This window comes from Geotrypetes seraphini, chromosome 10 (assembly GCF_902459505.1).
Source record: "Geotrypetes seraphini chromosome 10, aGeoSer1.1, whole genome shotgun sequence".
Taxonomy (NCBI): Eukaryota; Metazoa; Chordata; class Amphibia; order Gymnophiona; family Dermophiidae; genus Geotrypetes; species Geotrypetes seraphini.
The window spans coordinates 46,046,839-46,064,447 of record NC_047093.1 but is presented as its reverse complement, the minus strand read 5'-3'; the positions used below and the strand labels follow the sequence as shown (position 1 = coordinate 46,064,447).

General features: G+C 41.4%; 1 protein-coding gene across 2 annotated transcripts in view; it reads left to right on the top strand.

Annotated features, from left to right (window-relative positions):
- DNAH9 (dynein axonemal heavy chain 9) overlaps positions 1-17,609 on the top strand; it is a 366,622-nt gene that overhangs the window by 105,684 nt on the left and 243,329 nt on the right. For both annotated transcript variants that reach the window (XM_033960210.1, XM_033960209.1), the window contains exons 37-39: positions 485-658; positions 6,002-6,209; positions 15,949-16,114. In XM_033960210.1, the coding sequence (XP_033816101.1) occupies positions 485-658; positions 6,002-6,209; positions 15,949-16,114 (548 nt within the window). The remainder of the gene's footprint in view (positions 1-484; positions 659-6,001; positions 6,210-15,948; positions 16,115-17,609) is intronic.

Here is a 17,609-nt window from a genome sequence, read left to right as displayed (position 1 = left end):
GACTGATAGGGATTCCCCCAGGTCAGGTTTGAGAACCACTGGTGTAAGCATTGGAAGGGTATAGCAGACTGGAGACTGTCCTAATACAGTATATACATGAGCATGTGTGCTTCAGAGAGAACAGTCTCAATATCATATTGTATAAGCATGAAGAACATGGCCCAGAGGCAAATAATTTCAGGATAAGATTTTGGGGTGGAGGGAGGGGGAGTGTCATGGCTCAAAGGGAAACTCTTTGAATGGGATGATAGGGTTGAAGAGAACTAATAGGCAATGCTGACTGAAATCCAGCCCTGTATTTTTATCCACAGATGACTCGTGGAGAGGGAAATTTTCAGACTGTTTTTTTTTTCTTTGAGTGACCATGGTGCTCATAATTGAAAGTTAAATATGTCTAAAAACCCGCCAAGTCGGCCAAAGTATCTGCACATGTGTGTTTGCTGTCTGATACACCCTGTTTGAAATATTAGGTCTTCTCTTACAGTTGGTTGATTACAGAGTTGAGTTCAGCAAGTGGTGGGTGACTGAATTCAAGACCATCAAATTTCCATCTCATGGAACCGTCTTTGACTACTACATTGATCCTGAAACCAAGAAGTTTGAACTGTGGTCTAAACTCATCCCCAAATTTGAGTTTGATCCTGACATGCCCCTACAGGTGAGTGAGCAATGGCCATCTCCCTTCTAGAGTTCTGTGCATCTAAATGCCTTTTAAGTAATATGCAAACTAGGACTGTAAATCATTAACACCTCCCTTTTACAAAACCACAGCTTAGTGTTTAGCGCCGGCTTCAGAGGTATTAGCTCTGATGCTCATAGAACGCCTATGAGTGTTGGAGCAGTTACCGCCATGGCCAGCGTTAAAAAACGTGTTACGGTTTTGTAAACGGGAGGGGGGGTGGAAAATAAATTATTAAGGTGTCAATTCTATAAATTCAGCAAGATTTGGGTGCCAATGCCAACCTTGGTAAAAAAATAAAAAAAAAGCTTCTTCATTTTGCTGTTCTTGTACAATCGATCATTCTTTCGCAGTTGGACTACTGTAATTCGATTTATGTAAGTCTGACCAAAAAAAGTCTTCAAAGACTTCAGTTAATCCAATATACCACGGCCAGGTTAATTTTCGCTAAAAGTAAATTTGAGCACGCATCTCCGCTTTTGTTAAAACTTCATTGGCTTCCAATAATTTCCAGGGTACACGTCAAATGAGCTTGTTTTAACATTTAAGATCTTGTATGGCATTTTTCCTTCACTAATCCTTTTCTCATGGAATTCTAAAAGATCTGGCATAACCAGATCTATAGAAAAACTCAAGTTATCTTTCCCCTCGCTGAAAGGCAACACCTTCATTAGGTAAATTAGGGAAATCTTTATGTTTCAAAGTAACAGATCTGTGGAATAATTTTGCTTTATGGTTGCGGGATTTGGGTTCTTTTCAATTATTCCGTAATCATCTGAAAATTTGGTTATTTTCAAAACTGTAAAACCTCTTTTATCCCTATCCTCTACGAAATTCACTGTATATCTTTTCTTTCCCTTATGCTTTATTAATTTCATTGTGAATCGTATCGAGCTCTATTCTTATAGAGAAGATGCGGCATATAAGCTTAAAGTTTAGTTTAGTTTGATACAGCAATTATAACTCTGCCCACCCAAAAACAAACAAACTAAGGGCCTGATATTCAGTTGGTGGCAATCGGTGTTTTGCTGGCTGCCACTGGCATTAAACCTGGAAATTCAGTTCCGGCCTATGGCCAGGCACTGGCATTAAATTTCCAGGTTTCTGGATCAGGCTCAAGCATAGCAGTTAAGTGAGATATTCAGCGCTTAACTGGCTAGAGGTTACCTCATCGAGATCAAACTGACTTTTATGCGGTCCTGTTTATGTGGTTAACCTAGCTAAGTGCTTAATATCGGCACTGAGCTGGCCAAGTGCTGACTCCGCCACAGAATGCCCCCCCCACACACAAAAAAAATAGCCAGTTTTCAGTTCAGCGCTAACCGGCTATTTTCAGCGGCACTAACTGGTCAAGTGCCGCTAAAAACTAGCAGCTACCCCTAAACAGACAATAGCCAAGAGCTGTTTCTGGCCAATTAAATTTGTTTTGAATATTGGCCCCAAGTTTTCAGAGCCTTCCTTGAAGGTTAGAGAGTTGCGGATATCAGACAAATTGGCAGGTAAGGCATTCCATAAAGATGGTCCAGTGTAACAAAATGTTCTACTTCTTATTGGTGACAGGCAAACACTTCTTAATGACAGCAGTGAAAGCAAAAATTGTTGAGAAGAGTGCTCTGTCCATGAAGGAATATATTCCATCTGTTCGATAAATAAAGAGGAAGTCCCACATGGACCTTATGAACCAGACCCAATAGCTTAAATGAAACATTTGTAGCAATCAGAAGCCATCTCCCGTATGAAACATTGTTTCAAGATCAAAAATGTGTTCCAGTGGCATAGTAAGGAGGGTGCGAGGGGGAGGAGGGTTTCCATCCCAGGCACAGTCTTGATAGGGCGCGTGCACCCCCTTACCTTCCCTCGTACCTTCTTCAGGTCACTTTACCCTCCATTGCTCCAGATACAAAATAAGTAACTGTATACTACTTTGATTATAACCACAGATACCATCCTCTTTCTCTTTCCATTTCTTGCCACCACTATGGGGTTTTAGTTCTATATAGTTCCGGTGAGTTAACATTTTGACCAAAAGGTGGAGCTCTTCTCACATCGTTTTCATATGAGGATATGTGCGACTGTCGGGAGTCAGGAGCATTTTGCATCCACGTTTCTCTGTTCAGGGACAAATTTAAATCTCAGGGTCCAAAGAATGTCAAGTCAAGTAAAAAGAAGCATAAATCAGGCAGGTGTTCTGCCACAGTGTTTTGGTGCTGATCAGTGTGGAAAGTGAATGTACTTAGCAGCTCAGTATCACAAAGCTTCTGGCCCATTGTCAAAAAGCCCTTAGCAATTGTGTTGGAACTTAACTTGCCATCTGATTGTAATGATATTTTTGTAAGAGCCCATTAAGTCTCTCCTCTGGCCAAGTGATTGGTTTGGTTTTTACAGGGGTACTTATTTTAGGTTTGTCATCTCATCCTATTTATTCCCAACAGGCTGATCCTGTTTTTGTTCTGCCCCATTAATTTCAAGGAGATGGTTTTGGTTTTCATAGGGAACTAAAATTTCCTGCATGCCATTGGACTAAACCAGGACTGGATCAGTTTGTTCAGGATGATATGGGTAAGAACATAAGAATATAAGAATTGCCGCTGCTGGGTCAGATCAGTGGTCCATCGTGCCCAACAGTCCGCTCACCCAGCGACTCCTAGTTCATAGACCAGTGCACTAACCGAGACCAGCCCTACCTGCGTACGTTCCGGTTCAGCAGGAACTTGTCTAACTTTGTCTTGAATCCCTGGAGGGTGTTTTCCCCTATAACAGCCTCTGCAAGAGCGTTCCAGATTTCTATCACTCTCTGGGTGAAGAAGAACATCCTTACGTTTGTTCAGAATCTATCCCCTTTTAACTTTAGAGAGTGCCTTCTTGTTCTCTCTACCTTGGAGAGGGTGAACAACCTGTCCTTTCTACTAAGTCTATTCCCTTCATTATCTTGAATGTTTCAATCATGTCCCCTCTCAGTCTCCTCTTTTCAAGGGAGCAGAGGCCCATTTTCTCTAATCGCTCACTGTACGGCAACTCCTCCAGCCCCTTAACCATTGTAGTCGCTCTTATCTGGACCCTTTCGAGTAGTACCGTGTCCTTCTTCATATCAAGGCGACCAGTGCTGGATGGAGTATTCCAGCTGAGGGTGTACCATGGCCCAGTACAGCGGCATAATAACCTTCTATGATCTGTCCATGATCCCCTTCTTAATCATTCCTAGCATTCTGTTCGTCCTTTTTGCCGTCGCCGGCGTGCATTGTGCGGACGGCTTCATCGACTTGTCGACTAGTACTCCCAAGTCTCTTTCCTGGGGGGTCTCGCCAAGTATTGCACCGGACATCCTGTAGTCATGTATAAGATTTTTATTACCGATATGCATCACCTTATACATATCCACGTTAAACCTCATTTGCCATGTCGTGGCCCATTTCTCGAGCGTATTTATGTCACATTGCTGGTCTTCGCAATCCTCCTGCATCTTCACTACTCTGAATAACTTCGTATTGTCTGCAAATTTAACCACCTCACTCGTCGTACCAATTTCCAGATCGTTTATAAATATGTTGAAGAGCACGGGTCCAAGCACCGAACCCTGTGGCACTCCACTCGTGACACTTTTCCAGTCCGAGTATTGTCCATTCACCCCTACTCTCTGTTTCCTACCCGCCAGCCTACCCCAAAGTCATAAAAACCCAGAATTTGAAGGTGGATCTCTGGCTGTTCCCCTTACTACTTGCATCTAAGGATCCCTGTGCTTATGTGCTTATCTCATGTTTTCTTAAAACTCTGGCTGTTTTAGTCTCTTTCTGCTCTTCTGAAGACCATGTCATAATGTTGCATAATGTTCTTCTGTTTTCCTCCTTGAAGTCTCATACTATGTCATCTTGTTCCATTCAGTACCCCATTTAATGTCTATCACAGATATGTGGAAAGGACACTTCATTCTCGTAGCTGGGAACTTTGAATTGTGTTCACCTTGACATTTCTTCTTCTTTGCTTACTGAAAACACCACTTCCTTGAAACATTTATTTTTTTCTGTCTAACTTAAAAGCATAGTAAACTCCACAAGAGCAGAGGCTGTCTGTATAGCAGTGTATAAATCTTTATAATGGTTTATTTTAAAGTACTGTGCAAATCATGAAGCACAATGTAAATGATTACCGTAATAATAGTGGTATATGAGGTGGTGTTGAACATGCTACAAAGTGGTTGCTTGAGCAATTTCCACTGTGTTTATTTGAGGGAACACATTCAGCCGAGCAAACAGCTCTCGCTGATCATGCTGGCAGCTAAATTTCATAAACACAAACCGTCATGCCACATAAATACCGATGTGATAAGGTCAAAACAAGAACTGCTGTCTCGGGTCAAAATGGTACCTTCCACTTGGGAAGAGGAGATCATAGTGCTGTGCTTCTTCAAGAACTCTGTAGGCACTGAAAGAAATTGTGCAGGTAAATCAGCAAACTGCTGCTGCCGTGCAGGGAGAAGGGATCTCCCTCAGAGAGCAAATAGGTTCCTTGAACTCCAATTTTGCTTTAACTTCAGATTAGAGAATAACACAGGGACAAATTTTCTCTATCCCCGCGGGAACTCATTTTCCCCTCCCATCCCCATGAGTTCTTTTCCTGTCCCTGCCCCATCCCTGCAAGCTCTGTCCTCATCTGCACAAGCCTCAAACACTTTAAAATCATAAGCTCAGATGGTGATGTCATAATGCCTCATTCCACCAATGCCTAAGCTCTATCCTCATCTGCACAAGCTTCAAACACTTTAGAATCATAATTAGCAACATTCTAGAGCTCAGATGGTGATGTCATAATGCCTCATTCCACCAATGCCTAAGCTCTATCCTCATCTGCACAAGCCTCAAACACTTTAGTGCTTGAGGCTTGTGTGGTTAAGGCAGAGCTTACAGGAATGGGACAGGGACAGCAACAAAAATCACAGGGACGGGACGGGGAAATTTAGTTCCTGTGGGGATGGGGACAGATTTGTCCCCATGTCATTCTCTACTTCAGATCTTGAAGAATGTTTTTGCTAGCCTGCAGGTGGAAGCAAAACAGATGCCATAACTCAAATGGTAGTAAGATGAGCTAAACTTCAAATACTAGTCTCAGCATTCACTTAGTAATCCTGTTTATGTGTCTTTGTGGATGTGTTTTCTGTTTGTCTCTCTGAATGCTTATTTGTTTCCATGGGTTGTCTTTTGGTGCTCTTCTTTATCAGTGTCTATCTTACGTAAGCATGTTATTCCTACCTGTCATCGTGACTGTATTTCTTTGGTGTCTGCAGTCCAGCTCTTAGCTGATTTTGAATACTTTTTTTTTTTTTTTCAGGCATGTCTGGTTCACACCATGGAGACCATTCGTGTACGATACTTCGTGGATAAGTTACTGGAGAGACGCAGGCCAGTCATGCTAGTGGGAAATGCTGGCACAGGGAAATCAGTGCTGGTGGCTGATAAACTAAGCTCTCTTGATTCAGAGGAGTATATAGTGAAGAATGTACCATTTAACTACTACACTACCTCAGCCATGCTGCAGGGTAAGTCACATGCTGCAGTAACCCACAATTACTTTGGCCCTGCAGCAGGGTAACTCACATACTGCAGTATCCCATGACCACCTTGGCCACACAGCAGAGTAACTCATAATCTACTAGGATTGCAGATAAAGTTGCACACTGCTGTATAACCCTTTGCCACCTCCATCAAATCACAGGGCCAGTGACACACCACACTATGAGGTCTGTTTACCAATATAATTAAAACATGTCAGACCTTTTTCATGCATTCCTGCACAGGAACCTCAAATATTTCTAGCTTCAGCGGTACGTGATGGTGGGTTGAGTAACATTTGGAAGAAAATTTTTCCCAGCACCCTCTTTCTAATGAACAAGTAGCCATCCTCCCCCTGAACTGTGTAAAAGGGCCCTTCTTTTGAAGGGCCTGAAATCCATGGTGAGTTTAGTGGCCCAAAAAGTAACTCTCTGCTATAGAGTCAAAATCCCCCACCCAATAAACAAAACAAAACAAAAAAAGCCATACGTGAACAAAGGACTGACCAATGAGTAACAACATAATTACAGATGGATCTTAGAAAAATCACAGCATCAGATAATTGGATCCAAGAAATGGATAAAAGATATTTTATTCAAAGATATGGTATAACAGGTTAAACACAATACCACGTGCTCCTTTTACTAAGGTGCGTTAGGGCCTTAACGCGCAGAATAGCGCACGCTAAATTGCCCTGCGCACTAGACCTTAACGCCAGCATTGAGCTGGCGTTATTCTAAAAGCGTACCGCGTGGTTTAGCACGCAGTAATTTTGTGCATGCACTGAAAACGCTAGTGCACCTTAGTAAAAGGAGCCCCATGTTTTGGCATAAAATCATTATCTCTGTCCAATGCTTGTTGTACCATAATCTTTGAAAAAAAATATCTTTTATCCATTGTTTTTAACTACTGGCCATAATTGCTCCATGGCTGGAGACTGTGAACTCATCCCCTACTCTTTTCTTTTGCATTTTTTTCTCTTTGTCGTCTGGCTCAAATAATGCACTATATGGTAAAGCTAATCAATCAGTGTCCATATAAAAGTCTTATCTCAAATCACTCAGCTTGTACACATTCATAAAATATGAAAACTCTTAAAACAATTCAAATAATTAAAGAAAGACCTCAGCAGCTACGCTCAAAAACATCAACTTAGTTTTGAGACCAACGTAGCCAGCCTTCTCATTGGGGAACACACTATATCCAATAACACACAAACACTTGGCACACACTAATGGATCAGTGCCACATAATTCCAATAAGCAAACAAGGAAAAAGACCTCAAACACCCCGGTGTCAAATTTCTAGACACATGCAATTAGGCTCAAATTTTTCCTTATGTCAAGTATTTATAAGACACTTTAAAAGAGCCATGGACATTATCATTGGTCAAAAAACCTCATTGTTCATTTTATTAATTATTTTCTTCAATCTTATATTGTTTTGTGATCCAAAATGCTGAACAATTAATTATTTCTTCAATACTGAACAACCAGCAAATATAAGGTGTGCTAGCGTTTTTAGCGCACGCAGGATATTACCGTGCGCTACGCGGCTAGAACTAATGCCAGCTCAATTTCTGGTGTTAATGTCTAGCGCACACGGCAATTCAGCGCACGCTATTCCTCGCGTTAATGCCCTAACGCAGCTTAGTAAAAGGAGCCCAAAGTCTCAAAACAGCTAAAATAGTGGTAAACCGAGAACTTAACATCTTCCCAACCATGGCCGATCCATTTCACACATATAACTTCATCAGGGAATGTGCTTATAAACCATCTTTCCAAAAACTCTGTTATAAACAAGTGTTGATGACATTGTAAACATCGCCTTGAAGCAAACGAAACAGCAAGAAAAATGATATAAATGGCAATAAGGGCTGATATGATGTTCAATTGCAGAATTGATGTTTTTAATTTATTGTTCTGAACTTACTTAATGACACAGTACTCACATTCAAAGTTCAGCTCTCTGCTCTTCTTTAATAACTCTACCAAAATGGCATTAGCTTAAAACAAAAATGCTGTCAGCAAAACAGCCAATCAGTGAGCACCTTCACTGAAAATCCCATATGATTGGCTGGAATACCAAATATGCTCCAAAACTGTTTTCAAGAAAAGAGAAAAAGTTTACAAAAAAACTTTCCACTCAATGTAGTTATTTAACCCCAGAGGTTCTAAAGATTGTAAATGGAAAATCCAATGTTGTTCTGCTTGGAGTAATTTCTTTGATCAATATCCCCCCCTCACCCCTAATAAAGCTAATAATGAAACACCTTAGTGAAATAAAGCTGTGATTCACATTGGTGCAGTGTGAAACAAGAGGCACCTCAGTCTTATTACAGGTTAGATTAGACCGGTATTTATTCAACCTTGTTTTAAAACTTCTAATAGTTATGCCCACATAAATCTTATTACAAGGGCAAAGTATTGCATATACAGCAAACTTGCTATTGCAATTACTGAACTGTCTTGCCATCTACTGGATTAACAAATGATTTTAACTGAAGAGTAATATCACAATTTTTGCAATTGCCACACTTAAAATATCCTTGTATATCTGATTACAAAAGTAATCAGGGTCGTGGACACTTGGAATGCGCTACCGGAGGAAGTGATCAGGCAGAGTACGGTACAAGGATTCAAACAGAGACTGGACGGATTCCTGAAGGATAAAGGGATCATGGGATATTGAGAAAGCTAACCAGAAAATAAGTATAGAAACCCAGGTCGTGCATGTGCAAGACCGGAGGGCTAGGAAGGGAAACCAAGGCGGCATGGGGGCCCCTTTTGGTGATTTAGACAGGTCGTGACCTGTTTGGGCCGCCGCGGGAGCGGACTGCTGGGCAGGATGGACCTGTGGTCTGACCCGGCGGAGGCACTGCTTATGTTCTTATGTTCTTATGGATGTTATTACCCCTTTGAATTTTATGTGTGGCAGACAGTAAGCATTCACAATGATTATACTTATATACTTATTATAAGTACAATTTAGATCTTTATCTTTATAACCCCTAGATAATTATTTGTTAGAAAATTCATGAGATTGATGTTTAAAATCTTTGATACAAGTGCAATGTAACTGCAAAAACTGAGAGTAAGGTAAGATATTCTTACAATGTACTGAATGACAACTTAAAAAATGTAGAAGGGAAGTTCTATCAGTGGGTTTTGAATGTGCTCTTATAGTTCTTTCTGAAAAGATCCAAGATGGCTGCCATCTGATTGCTGAGAGTACGCCTGTGAGTGTCTCTCTTACCTCTCCGAAGAATGCCAAAAAGAAGGGGCAAGAGCGTTGGTGGTGCCTCCTGGCACTCGGGATCCCCGGTCCTTACAGTGGCCAACATTTTCAGATGCCTTCAAAGTGAACAGGCTTTGTCGGGGAATCGCCCACTGGGAGCGCCGGCAGAGAGTAGTGCCACGGCAAACACCCTTGGGCTAGACGTTACTCTGAGCCCCGACGTCAGGACGCCTCCCCTTCAGCCATTGCCGCTTGGAGCCAGCTCACCGCGAGAGGAGAACACACCCGACAAGGCAGTATTCTCTTCTTGAGAGTCCAGTGTATCGGAGGGCTTGCTACAGGAAACAACTCAGAGGGACTCGCTCCTCTTGGAAGAACCAGCGACCGGGACAACTTCAGCTAAGGAGGACCAAGGCACCAGGGAGGTAAACCAGCCGATTGAGCAATCTCACATTGCACAAACAATTTCTGTGCTCTTATTATTGGCGGGGGAATTGATCAAGCAGAACAATGTTGGATTTTCTGTTTACAATCTTTAGAATCCTTGGGGTTAAATAACTGCATTTAGTGGAAAGTTTTTTTTGTAAATTTTTATCTTTTCTTGAAAAGAATTTTGGAGCATATTAGGCATTCTCTGAATTATGGAAGCGGTACTTGGATGTCTTAGAGGATCCCAGGTGAATGCATTGATTTTATATGAAGTCTGATATTAATTGGGCATCCTGTCTGTGACTTGTTATCTTCGCATTAATTCTGGAATGAATTGGATACTGTCTACCTTCTAATCAGATCATACGCTAGATGTTCCAGCAAACTGTTTTCTGCATTTGCTTTGAGTTACTTGCTTGTCCCCTGAAGAAGGCATGCCAGTTTGCCAAAACTACCGCCTGCTCAAGAGGAAGTGGTAGCGGCTAGCGCCCGCAGCATTTTAGCGTGCGCTATTCTGCGCGTTAAGGCCCTAACGTACCTTTGTAAAAGGAGCCCTTAGTTTTAAAGATCTGTTTCCAAGTCATGCAACTAAACTGGGACTTTATGCGACTATTTTAGTTCGGTTTTTATGAGAATAAATCTAACAGTTGGTTGATATAGACATCTTGCGTGCCCTTTTTGTTTGTCAAATTAGTATATGGTCATGTAGATGTGCTAATTGATTAGAACAGAAAAGTGCCATCTCCACTCCCAAACATGCATTCTTTGTACTAAAAATACAGATATTTTTTAGCACATGGCTTGTTCACACGGATTCAAAAATTACTGCAGGACGCCTGAGCACATCGTGTGATAAGCCATTATTTTTTTAAAATAATTTTTATTGATAAAGCAGCCAACAGCAATACAAGAATTAGAAGCTACAGCAGTGTAGCGATCAATAAGCAAGAGGTCCAGGTCAGTACGGGCTCTTTTGTTGTTGTACTTTCTTCTGGGATTGTACCTGTTTGCCCTTGAATCTCTGTTCCTTTTGCTTACTGGTGATAAGCCTTTTTAAGCAGCACTTACTACAGCTTAATCATAGGGCCCGCAAGAAAGGTGAATGAGTGAATTAACAGCATCCCAGGATGATGATGGTTCCAGAATTCAGGAAATTCTAGGATAAGATTAGAAGGAGTCTTAAGTCATGTGAAATTCAGGTTAACGTAAAAGGTTAGGTAGAGTTTGTAGGAGGTAAGAAAAATGGGCAGATGCGCTATAAGAAGTTAACTAGCAAGCAGGGACAAAGATCTGTTGTACCAGAATGTGACTCTTGGAAGAAGTAACAGAATGCTGTCACCTGCTGCTTTATCTTTAGTTAAATGGCTATAGCCAGAACAGTAAAAGAGGTGACATCTGTTTCAAATGTTGTGCAGATAGTCAACAAGGAGATGAGAAAGGCAAGCTTCCACACCTGATAGATCAAAGCTAAAATTTTAATGAAGCACTCTATAAATAGTCAATAAAATTCAAAGATTTTTGTTGAAAAATTAGACTTCTTGCCAAATTATTTTTACTATTTCTTTGCAGCATATTAAAGCATAAAATGCAACAAAGTTTAAGGGCTACATGTCTTGCTAATCAATTCATACACACTTTATAAGGACAATTTTATAACAGGTTGCCTAGGTTTGGAGGCCTTACAGGTGCCTAGTTTGGGAGTATTTTATAATCACACATAGGGACTTTTTTTTTTTTTTTATTAAGATGCACTAAGAAATGGGCTTAACACATTTTAATGTGGGGTTTTCCTGTGCACTAAACTCATTTCTAGCATGTCTCTGAATCAGGTCTTAGGCCCCTCCCTGCACATCCCAGGATGTACTGGGAAGGGGAAGGTTTGCCATTTTGAAGAGGCGGGCCTGATGGCAGGAGGGAGTGAACATTCCTCTTGCCAGTCTTCCTCTAAAAATGTGTGTGTGGGGGGGATTTGGGGGGGGGGGTCGTTCAGGCAGGAGAGAGTGGGCATCCCTCCTGCTGTTTGAGGGGTTCTTCTGCCCACTGCAGCCAGTTCAGCTGATCATAGCAGGGGAATTCCCCCGATCAGCTGAGCTGGCAAGACTCCCCAAAGATGTAGTTTTGGGGAATCCTGCCGGCTCAGCTAATCAGGGATTCCCATGCTGCAATTAGCTGATGGCAAGCAGTGGTCTAGTTTCAAGATCCCTCAGCAAAGATAAGCAGCTGAAATGTAGGCCAGGGTTTTCTGGTCTACATTTCAGCTGCATATATTTGCGATCAGGCGCAATTCTCTAACCAGTGCCAGTTAAAGAATCTGGGGGGGTCAAAATAGATGCAATTCTGTATTGGATGCTAGTGCATGATTAATACACAATCAGCAGCCGCTTCTTAGGCGGCCACTGAGACTGGCGTCCTATACAGAATCAGGCCCTTAGTGCTCCCACATTGTTAACATTTTCCAGTTAGATCACGCTAATGTGAACAGACTAGCTGGATAATGCTTCCGTGCCATTCCACACCCTGAATGCCCCTCTTCTGAAAATTTTTTTTTTTTTAATAGCATGTGATTAGGGTACACTGATAGACAAATTACCACAAAACACTTTAAACACTTTTTGCAGTAAGCCTTCTTTTCCACCTTATAAATAGAGAAAAATGAAGGCAGATAAAGACCATGTAACCTTTCCAGTTTGCCCATACATGACATCTGTTCTCCTTTTCACTCCTTTAGAGATCCTATTTACTTGTCTCAAGCTTTCTTAAATTCAGTTTTCATCCCCCCTGGGAGGTCGTTCCATGAATTCACCATCCATTCCATGAAGAAATATCTGCATAGTTTTGCATTTTATAATTTATGGGGAGAATTCTATAAATAGTCTTGGAAGTTAGGCCCCAGAAAACTGGGTGCTATTCTAGCATTTTATAACAGCAGAGTTGCATGCCAAATCGGTTATAGGATACTAGTGTGATTTTGCAGGTATGAGCCAGACTCTAGGTACAAGCTGTGTGCGCAAATGCAAGCATTCTATAAAGTATGCAGAGGAATAGTTGGAATGTCCCTGACATGCCTATGCCCCATTCATGTTAATGCCCCCTTGCAGTTGCACACAGAATAGGGACATAAGTCAGTCATGCATGCAGCTCCTAATTAGTGCTAGTTATTGATACTTATCTCCAATGAAGTTCCAATTTAGCACTAATTAACTAATTATTTTATGTGTAAAACTGATTTTATTCTATAAGTGGGCATGTAATTGGGCCCCTAATGTTTTGTAGAATTAGGGGCTATGGCCCTGGTTCTATAAAGTTCACCTAGAGTTAGGCACCAATATCGGCACTGATTCTATAAAACTTAGGTACCCATTATAGAATCATGCTTAGTATTACCTAAGGGCTCCTTTTACGAAGGTGCGCTAGTGCTTTTAGTACCACATGATTAACGCGCGCTATAGTGCGTGCTAGCTGAAAAATGACCGCCTGCTTAAAAGGAGGTGGTAGCGGGTGGCATTTTAGTGCACGCTATGCGCGTGCTAAAACCGCTAGCGCTCCTTTATAAAAGGAGCCCTAAGTATGCTTAGGTAGCACTCAATGTCCTAACATTTAGGCGTACCATATTTATGTCGGGGTTTTGTTGGCCTAGCGTTAGCCGCCGATATCATAGCCTAATGGCACCTTATTCACAAAGAGATGATTAAATCGAAAACACACCCATGATCTGCCTCTGACCATGCCCAGTTGTAGTGCAGGCACTTTGGGCTAGGTGCCTGCTTTTTATAGAATCAAGTTTTTCAAGTTAGGCGCCTAACTTTTAATTAAAGCTGATTGTGAGGTGTTGCGTACAAATATCAGCACTAGAGAATGACACGGGGATGGGTACCTGCAGGGCGGGACAGGGACAGAGCCCGCAGGGACAGGGACAAACTTTGTCTCCGTGTCATTCTCTAAAAACTTGAGACTAGTATCAATATGTAAAAACGTAACACATCTTGGACAATTGGCAACTGAATTCAATGATTTAAAAAAAAAAAACCAAAAAAAATCCTGCAGAAGCTGCTTTTGGATTTCAGTGAATTACTGTTAACCTTTTCCTATCGTGTGTCCCGGATGATGGGACATTCCAAAAATTACATAGACAGTGGATAAACAGTCTGTATGGACTAATAAAGAGCCAGGAACACAAAATATTTTAATTTACAAACTTATGACTTATTTACATTATGTTTACAATAGCCGTAAATGATAACGGTGAATAATACAAAACTTTGCTAAAATAATTACGATTGGAACCAGCGTAACGTAAAATTTATTACGATAGGAAAAGGTTAAATGATATAATTTTGTCTTGTCTGCCTTCTGCAACATCCTGATCAGGCATCTTACTGTTACTGCAATAGATTAATCCGTTGTTGCTGGCATCAAGGAACATTTCTAACATATTATACTTATTTTCCTGTTCATGTCACTATGCAGTTTAGGTTCTCTTCAAGTTTATTAGGATTTGATATACTGCTTATCAAGGTTATCTAAGCGGTTTTTACAATCAGGTACTCAAGCATTTTCCCTATCTGTCCCGGTGGGCTCACAATCTATCTAACGTATCTGGGGCTATGGAGGACTGAGTGACTTGCCCAGGGTCACAAGGAGTAGCGCGGGGTTTGAACCCACAACCCCAGGGTGCTGAGGCTGTAGCTCCAACCACTGCGCCACACACTCTTCTACACCCAAGTCTGAAAGACAATTCAGTTAGCTTACCAGATAATGTAAAAGCATAGGCAACTGAATCTTTGGGAAGGTTGTACCAACACCAAATAGAAATGGAAGGCTCTATTTGTGATTTATAAACAGTTGTACAGAATACTGACCCTTTTTATACTTTAATGAAAACATTTAAATCTATATATATAAAATCGGAGGTATGTATGTGTGTGTGTATGTGCCGCGATCACGCAAAAACGGCTTGACCGATTTGAATGAAACTTGGTATGCAGATCCCTCACTACCTGGGGTGATATGTTCTGGGGGTCTCGCTGCCCACAACTCTATGTTGCTTGCTCAGGGCTGGGTTCACCCAAGAATTTATATGTTCTTGCTCCAGGAGGTGAAACTAAAAATGTTGTTTATAATCACGTTTTGCGTTAGTTGTATTGTATTCATTTTGTCAAATATTTCACATTATAATTTGAATATTGTACTTTTTATTAAGCTGTAAAAAAATAATTTCATTCACCACTATAAAGTATCTTTATTTGAATCCATTTACAGTGTTATTGCTATAATTAAATACCCGTGCAACGCCGGGGCATCAGCTAGTATAAAATAATAAGTGTTTGAGATTTGTGCAAATAAGGACAGAGTCCATGGGGATGAGGACAGAGCTTGGGGAGATGAGGTGGGGATGGAGATGGAGCCTGTGGGGATGGAGAGAGTGCCCATAGGGGCAGAGCTTGGAGGGATGGGGACAAACATTGTCCCCATGTCATTCTCTAATTGGCACCGATTAAGCCTATTGATCAATTAAGTTAGGTGCCAATATCGGTGCCTAACTCTTTAGGTGGACTTTATAGAATCGGGGTCTATGTGTGCACTTTGTGACTACCAGCTTCCCACCCAAACTACACCCCTAAATATGCCTGCATGTAGGTCATGCTAAATAAATGTAAAATATGTGCTGTCTTTGTTGCTGTTTGTAATTTTATGCAGCTGTATTGTGGAGCAATCTTTCTTTTTTTTTTTTTTTAATATAAAAGCCCTTTCTATGTACAAAACAGAGTTTATGCTGGAAAAATCCCTAATAAAATTACCAGCTGTAATGTCATTAAGGCACTCTGGCCATATGTACTACCACTAAATGAAGATGGCATAATTCCATGCAGAATAGGCTGGCCTAAAATGTCCAGCTTCCTGGTAGTTTATGCTGGAGATGGACACATCTGCATAGCTGTGCAGCTGTTCCACACCTTGGAGAGGGGTCACCTTGAAGGCTGGTCTGACATTTATTATTCTTGCAAAAAGCATCCTTCCGGTTCTTTGAATCTCTTATTTTTCTTTTGGGCCAACAATCAGCAATCCTGGAGAAACCCCTGGAGAAGAAGGCTGGCCGGAATTATGGCCCCCCTGGCACCAGGAAGCTGATCTACTTCATAGATGATATGAACATGCCAGAGGTAGACACATATGGTACAGTGCAGCCGCACACACTCATCCGGCAGCACATGGACTACAGTCACTGGTGGGTGCTGCTGCTATGCCTGGGATGGGCAGTTGTTGCAAATTCTACCCGGGGAAAAGTGGGTTTAAGGAGGGCAATTATCAAAGTCATTTACCCTAGGTCAGGGCTAGGCAATTCCAGTCCTCGAGAGCCAGAACCAGGTCAGGTTTTCAGGATATCCACAATTAATATGCATGAGATAGATTTGCATCTCAAGGAGGCAGTGCATGCAAATCCATCTCATATCTATTCATTGTGGATATCCTGAAAATCTGACCTGGCTCCGGCTCTCGAGGACCGGAATTGCCTACCCCTGTCCTAGGTAAAGAGTATTTTACTTACATTAATTAGCTGTCATGCACCATCCCTCGAGGCTTGTTTAGCCACCTTGAGAGTAGGTGTTCCTGGGAACAGGTTTATATGAGGGAAGGAAAATAGCATGCATAGATGATATTTTCATAGCTGCATGGTTTCTTTTCAGTGAAAGAGAGCCTGCAGAAAAAAAACAGTTCCATACATGCAATGGCATGTTTCAAAGTAAAAGTATGTGTGTGTGCATTCATTTGGAAAATGTGTGTGAAGCCTGCTTGTAAAAAGTTCCCAGTATACATAGTTGGAAAATTGCCTCCTTATGGTCATATTCAGGGACCAGCACTGACTGTGTGGATGAGTTAAGCGATTAAGTGATAGTTGACCCATCTGGGAACAGGAATGAGACAACGGTCTCCTCATTTCTGGTGAAGTAGAATCTAACCCAGCTCTCAGGGCACAACTACAGCTATCCCCCTCTTATCATATGAATCTGCTAAGGCCTCCCAGGATAGCTATTGCTCCCTAGTTTAGAGGGTTCCAGTGAGCATCCACAGGTGAGATCCACCCTAGTGGGCCTGTGCTGGTCTGGAACTTTTGTACCCTCCTTTCCCTGTACTTTCTAGGGTTAGGATGCTTATGAGAGAAGAGTTAGTAAATAGGACCCATGGAAGGTAATTCTGTATAGGGGGCTTCTATTTCTAGGTGTGCCTATTTGGAACCTGATCCATAAAAAAAAGAGACACCTACTTTTCTGTATATAACATTTGTTATAAATACTCGCATCTAGCTTGTTAAAGAATGCATTCAGTTTATAAAATTTTTATAATCTATACACGTACTTACCTATGCTCTGCTCAAACTACACCTTTGTGAATACTCACCTGAAAAATGCTATCACATCTAGGCATATACTTACATAATAACACTTAGATAGAAAATAGTCATCTTCTTGCAAATGTTCACATAATAACTAGAATACCAGTATTTATGTGTATTATCGCCATCTTAATCTAGGCAGCCCCATATAGAATTTATAAAAAGTAGTACAAAATGTTGTCCCTTTTCATACTTTAATGAAAACATTTAAATATAAAATAATAAGTGTTCAAGGCTTCTGCAAATGAGGACAGAGTCCACGGGGATGAGGACAGAGCTTGGGGAGACGGGGTGGGGACGGAGATGGAGCCTGTGGGGACGGAGAGAG